Source organism: Petaurus breviceps, unplaced genomic scaffold, assembly GCF_028583685.1.
Source record: "Petaurus breviceps papuanus isolate PSGF00001 unplaced genomic scaffold, PetGlider_PUasm1.0 151, whole genome shotgun sequence".
Classification (NCBI taxonomy): domain Eukaryota; kingdom Metazoa; phylum Chordata; class Mammalia; order Diprotodontia; family Petauridae; genus Petaurus; species Petaurus breviceps.
This window is the reverse complement of record NW_027185712.1, coordinates 34,406,246-34,414,572: the sequence shown is the minus strand read 5'-3', so window position 1 is coordinate 34,414,572 and position 8,327 is coordinate 34,406,246. Positions and strand designations below refer to the sequence as shown.

At 39.3% G+C, this 8,327-nt stretch overlaps 1 protein-coding gene across 4 annotated transcripts in view; it reads left to right on the top strand.

Moving 5' to 3' along the window:
• Positions 1-8,327, top strand: part of ATPSCKMT (ATP synthase c subunit lysine N-methyltransferase) — a 35,763-nt gene that overhangs the window by 259 nt on the left and 27,177 nt on the right. Inside the window, exons 1-2 of one of the 4 annotated variants that reach the window (XM_069077094.1) lie at positions 72-164; positions 938-1,090. The exons of 1 other annotated variant lie outside the window; for it this stretch is intronic. In XM_069077094.1, coding sequence (XP_068933195.1) covers positions 1,036-1,090 — 55 coding nt within the window. In that variant the 5' untranslated portion in view covers positions 72-164; positions 938-1,035. Of the gene's footprint in view, positions 1-8; positions 165-937; positions 1,091-8,327 lie in introns of those variants that run through there. 2 more of the 4 variants (XM_069077086.1, XM_069077070.1) reach the window with 2 other exon arrangements.

Genomic DNA, 8,327 nt, shown 5'->3' with positions numbered 1-8,327 from the left:
GTCCTAAAACTGAAACCTCCCGAAATTTCTGGATACTGAGGCAGAACAAATACGTTTTTTCTTCGAGTCTTCTTCCTATCCCTCCTCCCCTATTTATCCCGAGGAGATAGTTGTGCCCCCTCCGGCGGCTGCCGGAGTTCTCGCGATGGGGGAAGGAGGAGGAGGTCAGGCCAGTAAAGAGTCTGCGGGGGGTATCCCGGCGTGTTCTGTACGCTACGCAGGAGGGAGGGAGCCTAGCGGGGAGGGGTGGCTCCTTGCTACGGGCCCGCTCAGCCCCTTTGCTTTGGCTGCGAGTGTGGAGGCGCCTCTTTGTTCTGGGGGGTGGGGGTGGGGGTGGTGGTGATGGGGTCCCTCGACTCCACTCCCCTCTTGGGCGCGCGTGGCAGGTGCCCAGGTCATTGGGAGCGCGCTCGGCTGTTAATGGTCCCGGACTGGGTTGGGCTCGAGCCCCGGGCTTGGCTGGGGAGCTTAAGCCCATTAACGTGTAAACTCCCGGCATCCCTTGAGCCAGCGGGTCTTGGCCCTCTAGTCACCTGCCCGCATTCCCGCCGCCATCCGCCGAAATCCCCTCTCACGGAACAAATCTGAAATGCGTCCATTGATTATAACGTGGTTTCTCTGTTGGGAGTGTGAGACTCCCATGAGGGCAGGGACCTTCACTGCCCCAAAATATTAAGCGTTTGTTAGGTACAGGACGCTGTGCTTGTGCCCATCGGATTCTAGTGCCTGCTGTCTCAATTAGTTCCTGCGTATTGCGCCTAGAGCTTGTTCGTGTATATTTGTGGCACCTCCCCCTCCCCCTCCCCCCGTTAGATTGCGAGCTCCTTGTGCACAGGGACTGCCTTTCGTCCTTTCTGTCTCCCCAGCTCTCACTGTCGTGCCCAGCAGGTGTTAAGTACTCAGTGTTGACTGATTTTTGTCTTCTTTGTATCCTCAGAGCCTGTCCCAGCGCCTAATAAATGCTCGTTAACCCAAGACCTGTAGTAATTGACCTCTAGACATTTTAGGTTGGTGAAATGAAATGAAATAAAATAAATGGAGAGGCCCCTGCCCCCCCTACCCGTGCCCCTGCTCTCCGAGCCTCCGCCAGGTCACTCGGGCTTTCCAGAAGCAGGCCTGAGGCCACTGCTGGACAGCTGTTTTTTTTTTTTTTGGAGGGGGAGGACAGGGCAATTGTGGTTAAGTGACTTGCCCAAGGTCGAAAGGCTGGTAAGTGTTAAGTGTTACCTACCAGCCCTAAGGACACCTGTTCTTTAAAGTGAACCACTTTGAAAAGTTTTAGGGTCAGTGTTGATTCATATTTGTAACTTTAGGGTGACGTAATAGTCTCAGTAGTGGCATATTGCTTTAAATTTACATTTTCTATGAATTCATAAATAAGTAATGCAATAGAAATCAAGTATCTCAAAGTCCAAGGTGATTTTTAGTTTGGTACTTTTGAGTGATTTTGTTTGTTTGAAAAGCTTTGGACTGGAAGTGAGGAGAATGTTTGGGTCTTAATCCTAGCTTTCTCACTAGTTATTTTCCTCTTGGAGCTTCAGTGTTTTAAAAAAACATTTTTATATAGTTTATGTTATGGAGAAGGGCATTACGAATGGGCATTACAAATTTACCAAGGAGATCCATGACAAAAAAAGGTTAAGAACAGTTGAAGTCAGTCAAGTATCCTGTGTGGCAGGCACTTCGATGAAGCTGTAAAATGATAATGATTCCAGGCTTGGTGCTGTGGCAAGAAGGACTCTCCCCCCACTTTAGAAGCACAGACTCCTGGAGTGGGTCAGATTGGAGCATGAGACAGAAGACTGATGATGGACACAATGTTTATTGAACTGAAATGAAGTACACTTGGAAGCTTTTTATGTCTCTTAATAAACACAGAGTTCCTACAGGGTCAGAACAGGTTTGAATCTTAAGTAAGTAGTACCCAGGAGAAGGTATTCACCAAGATGTCTCGATGTCTAGGATATGTTTGATCCTTTTTGTGAGTCTTAAGTTTGCACTTCTAGGGGCGGCTAGGTGCTGCAGTGAATAGAGCACCGGCCCTGAAGTCAGGAGGACCTGAGTTCAAATGTGGCCTCAGACACTTAACACAAAAACTAGCTGTGTGACCTTGGGCAAGTCACTTAATCCCAATTGCTCTCCAAAAAAGCAAAAAAAAAAAAAGTTTGCACCTCTACTGACATGGCCCCAATGGCCCTTAATTCTCACCTTCCACTCCACTTGTTATAATTCAGTTCAATTCTGCAAACATTTTTAAAAATTAAAATTTCACTGATATCTTTTATTTTTATATCTTTTCCACCGAATTCCTTCTTACTGCTCCCAGAGAGCCATTCCTCATAATAAGGAAGAGGGGGAAAACAGTTTAGAACTAGCCAGTATGTTGAAAAGGATAGCATTATATGCTGTGTACCAGAATAATAGCTCCTTACCTCTACAAAGAAGGTTTGGGGGAAGTACCTTCTCCTTTCTCATTTTTGGGGGCTGAACTTGGTCATTAGTGTTTCACAGTATCCAGAACCAATTGTTTTATTATTATTCTTTGTTGCCTTGTCTGTAGTAATTGTGTGTGTGTTTTTTTCTACCTCTACCTTAGTACTCCTTTACTTAGTAAACATTAACCTTCTACTATGTTACAGATACTATGTTATACTCTGGAGATACAAGGAAAGGCAAAGGACAACACTTACCCAGAAGGAGTTCACAGTCTAATGGGGGAGATAACTTTCAAATAACTATGAACAAACAAGTTGTAGATGGGAAAAATAGGAAATAATCAACAGATGGAAGATACTAGAATTAAAAGGGATTGGGAAAGGCTCCCTTTAGAAGGCAAGCTTTTAGCAGGGACTTGAAGGAAGTTAGGGAAACCAGGAGGCAGAGATGAGTTCATGTAAATCTTTTCTTGAATTCTCTTTAGTCATCATTCTTCATTATGGCACAGTCATTAATAGTAATAGGTTATTAGGGTTATATAGTATTTCTAAAGTGTTCCAAAAATCACAGTGCAATTTTAATAAACCTGCATTAAGACTTACAAACTTTAAGCTTTTTTTTTTTAAAGCTTTTGTTTTAAGCTCTAATAGCTTAAAACAGCCTTAAGACTTTTGGAACACCACATAAAAATAACTATAATAACATACATGCGAGACTTGTGTATTAAAATGTTATATGTGAGGTAATGAGGGTAGGGAGAGGAGAGGAAGATTATGAAATCATTTGGCAAGTATTTTGTCTGGGAGATCAACAGTAAGCATTATCCCTGTATATATGAAAACACATATTCTGGGATGTAGTACTTGTTTGAAAATTTTCTATATTAGTTCATCTACTAATTTGTTAAGGTATACATCCCATATAAGCACTAGTCAAAGGACTAAGCTTCTGGCATACTTATTCTTCCCCCAGCCAAATGCCATAGGCATAATCATCAAATCATGAACAGGCATACCTACTTCTATAGCAAAATATTCTTTGTTATTAGTATCTGACCTGGGGAATATTTCCATTTTTCTTTAGATTATAAGATCTCATTCTCAAAACTATTAGAATATACTTCTAAGGATAACATCTTTATTCCTTGGATTAGTCTTTAAAAAATTAGCTAACATTAAATTTGGTGGATTGGCAAATTCTTAAGAATTGTCTTATATTGGGGATTCAGAGATGAAAAAGAACACAGTACCTGCCATCAAGGAACTTAACAGTTTTAACAGGCAAGACATGTACACAACTGTGTACTCTAAACAGCTTTATGTATATGAAGGATATTTTATCTAAACTTCTTATTTCCCCTATCACCTAGCACATTACTTTTTTTTTGTCTTTTTTTTGGGGGGGGAGGCAGGGCAATTGGGATTAAGTGACTAGGCCAAGGTCACACAGCTACTAAGTGTTAAGTGTCTGAGGTTGGCTTTAAACTCAGGTCTTCCTGTCTCCAGGGCTGTTCAGGGCTCTATTCACTATGCCACTTAGCTGCGCCTTAGCACATTACTTTCTAAACAGTAAGCACCTTACTAAACATTTCTGAATGAACAGTGTCACAAAGTAGAATGTAATGAATGCAAAGAAGTGATTCAGTATAGCACTATTGAAATTTAAAGGAACATATATATTTTTGGACATAGTATAGGAATTTATTTTGCTTGACATGTGTATTTGTTAAAAAGATTTTGTTTTTCATTGGGGTAGGGATGGGGAGTGGTGGAAGGGAGAAAAGATGAATTTTTGATCATTGAAATAAAATACACATGGAGAGCTCACTTATAAGAAACCTTGAAAACTCCTTGATTGTTGATTTATTGAACAAATATTTATTAAACTCCTACCATGTTGCAGGCACTGTGTGGCAAGGCTCTGGTAAATACTGAGATAGAAAAGACAGACAGGGGCAGCTAGGTGGAACAGTGAATAGAGCACTGGCCCTGGAGTCAGGAAGACCTGGGTTCAGATGCGGCCTCCGACACTTAACACAAAAAATAGATGTGTGACCTTGGGCAAGTCACTTAACCCTAATTGCCCTCCAAAAAAAAAAAAAAGAAAGAAAAGACACAGACTTCACTCTCAATGAGTTTACATTTGAAGAAAGACATTGATATAAGGGAGATGAGGAGAAAAGTGCAAAAGAGACATATAAACTTTAGGGAGAAATTTGAGAGAATGTTGCAAGCTTTGGTGTCTTCTTTTAACCCCTCTATTATTTGTCCCAGCATCAACAACTCAAGTTCTCTAGCAATCAAATAAGACTGCAAAGTGAAAGCACTTTGCCTGTTGTGTCTTTTTGTGAACCTTATTCACAGGGTGAAAAACAGAATCCATGACTCTAGAGTGTAGAATTTTCTTAGACAAAGTAGTAGCTTAAGGTTAGGTATGATTAACTTGAGAGATTTTCAGTCAGTTGATAATGGCATAAAGTTCACAACATTTCTGAATCTGCATTGAAAGAAATTTCAATGGTCATTTAATCCAGAATAGAAGTTCCTACTATAATAGATATTCTAAAAAGTGGTCACTCAGCTCCTACTTGAAGACTTTTATTTATGGGGATATGATTGCTTCTTCAGGCAGACCATTCTGCTTTTGGACAACTAATTTGGGGAGAAGTTTTTCTTATACTAAATCTGTCTCTTTGCTAAGTCTTCCCACCTCATTGCTCCTCTTTCTGCTGTCTGTGACCAGCCAGGACAAGGGTGATTCCTTTTCTGTATCCCTTAAGATACTTGAAAAAGCTATATTATTACTCTTACCTGATTGTGCTCCATGTTGCCAATATTTTTTATACTTATTGATTGATTTCGTGTTAAATTTGAGATTCATTCAACATCATTCACCAATATTCAATAAACATTAAGTACCTGCTGTGTGCAGTTATGTGTTAAGTTCTAAGAGATGCAAGGTTTAGATAAACCATGCCCCTGTCCTTGTGGAGCTTAAAGTTTAGTAGAAGAATAAGACGAAAAGATGTATAGCTTTAATAGAAAGTATTATATGACATGTTTTAGGTATGAAATAGGGTACTATGTGAAGTTTTGAGGAGAAAGGTCATTATCTCTCACTTGGCATTGAGTTAACCTCCTGATTGGTCTTTCTGATTTAAGTTTCTCTTCCCTTCAATTCATTCTATTTTTTCGAGAGACAAAGAAAGGAGGATAGCTTTAATACTCTTTGTATTGCTTCTCAAATGCCAACAACATAGTAGGTAGTCAGCAAATAACTTGCTAAACTGAATCTTAGGAGATAGGACATAAATCTAAGAATTGAATTGACCAATCCTTATTTATCAATGGAAGTTCACATCAATGTCCAAATGCAATAATTTATGTGAAAGAATTTTAATAGTATTACTCACTGTCTGTGAATGATAAAGGTATTAGTATCAGGGCTTTTTTTTTTTCTGCTTGCTGGTAGCTGACAGTGATTATCAAATTGTCAGATTGTACTTGGGTACTCTTCCTATCTAGTGATTTACTTATTTACCTGATAGCTGGGATCTTTATCAGGCTTTGTTAGTGCATCAAAATATTGTTTGTTGAGTATATATATCATTGTTGGACATTGATGCTACCGTGTTTCCCTGATAATAAGACACTGTCTTATTATTTTTTTTTTGGACAGAAAAACACCAGAGGGCTTATTTTCAGGGGAGGGCTTATTTATTCGAAGATCCAAAAGTTTTTCTTTACAGAAAACTGCAAGATTCTTGCCATGTGACTCTTCTACAATTGATTTGTTATACTCAACAGTATAGCTCTTCCTTTTTGTACTCATGTCTGGGGGTCAAAACAGACAGAATAATAAAATTATGACCATCAGTCCTTCTTTTCACTCCATCATGCCCCCTGAGTTCTTCTTTTTTCCTCCATCATGCCCTTTTTATCCTCCATCATGCCCCCTCACTCCCACTTACATACCGGGTTTTTATGTTGTCCTGCCTCAGCTCTCCTCCGCAGCACTGCTCTCAATGGCGCCAGCAAGCAAATCACTGGGGAAGAACAGGATGATGCGCTCACTGCTGCAGCTCTGATTGGATGCAGCTCGGAGCGCAGCATGCGTTTCACGGAGGGGCGGGGGGGACGGTGCATACAGAGGGTACCGTAATGTAGCATGTAGCGCAGGGGATCACCTTCACTACAGTAGCAATCTCAATAGGGCTTACTTTCGGGGGAGGGCTTATTTTCGGGATAGGTCTTATTATCGGGGAAACACGGTATCTATCTGTGAAGGGTGGAAGGATAGGGAAAATTGATTACCACAGGTAGTGACAGCAGCAGAGAAATAGACAGTTACGGTAGCAACACAGACCTACTAAAGTATGTAAGTTTAGGATGCTGTTATTTAACATGAATTTATGATTCTGTTAATGCTATAGATAGTTTACAGAATCAACACCAAAAGAAATTAAACCTCTGTACCAGGTCTTCAATATTCTCTCTTGTCTGACCCACCCTGCCCCATTGTCCCCCAATATAATTTCCATTCATTAACTTTGATTACCAGGACAGTCTTCTATCAAGACACAATACTTATTCCATCCCTATTCCTTAAAATACTATTCCCAACATCTGGAATGCCCTTATTACTTGAAATAAATTTCATCTATTTTTAGTATGAAGGTTTCACCTTCCCTTTTTTGAGAAAATGGACAAGTGTGTTGTGCTGACCTTCTTTGCTCCACATGTTTCCAGTCCTTAATCCTGTCATTTGCCTTCTCTGTATCAATTCCTGTATTGCTGATTGCATATAATCCTATTAGCTCAATCCACTATAAATTTGTTATTTTATCACCTTCGACTTCACTGTTGCACAGCAGTTTTTCACCTGCTCTCTTAATGTCGCCAAGACCCATTAAGAAAATGAGGTGTCTTGTTGCTAGCTACTTACTTATTTTCCTTACTCTATAACACAGCCGTGATATATATTCACCTTCTTTCTTCCTTTGCTTCATTCTTAGAGGAACTGGCACTTCCCTTTTTTTATTTTCTGAAAGAATTGGATTGGTTCATAGGTGTATTGGGTGGCTCTCCTTCCTAAAACTAAGCCTTCTCATCTCATTTATAAACTGATGTCTGAGGTCCCTTTCAACTCTAGATCTATATTTATATGTCTGAAATCATCGAGCTTTATCTTAAACCTGCCAAAATTTTCTTATTTCTATTTAAAAAAATATTTTATTGGTGTCTTTTCTTTTTATGACAGTCATCTCTTGATATAGCTCTTCTTCATTCAGCTTTGAACCTTTCCTTGAAACAAACACTTAAGTTAAACCAACCTATATGACTGTGTCTGAAAGGGCAAACACTGCTCTGTACCAATAGTACTACACCTCTGTGCTGTGAGAAGGGGAGGCATATACTATTTTATTATCTTATCTCTGGAACTGAAATTAATCACTATAATTAATAATTACCCAAAGTTCAGTTTCCTTTTACTATTCAATTAATTTGCATTGTTGTAGTTGTGTACTGTTATCCTGGTTGTCTTTGTTTTGTTCAGTTCCTCATATTTCTAACTTCTTACCACACAGTGATATTCTATGATATTCATTCATATGACATAGCCATCCCCCAGTCTAGAGGTACTCGCTACTTAATCAGCTCTTTGCTATCATAAAAATACTGCATAAAGAATAATTTATATATATTTACATATATTATGTACATTTATACACAAACTGTTTCTTTTTTATCAATCAGTAAATATTTAGCATTTACTCCATGCTGGGTACTGTGTTAAATTCTGAAGATACAAAACCAAAAGCAAACCAGTCCCTTACCTCAACTAGCTTACATTGTAATGACTTTCTCACATGTAAGTTTATACCATAAATA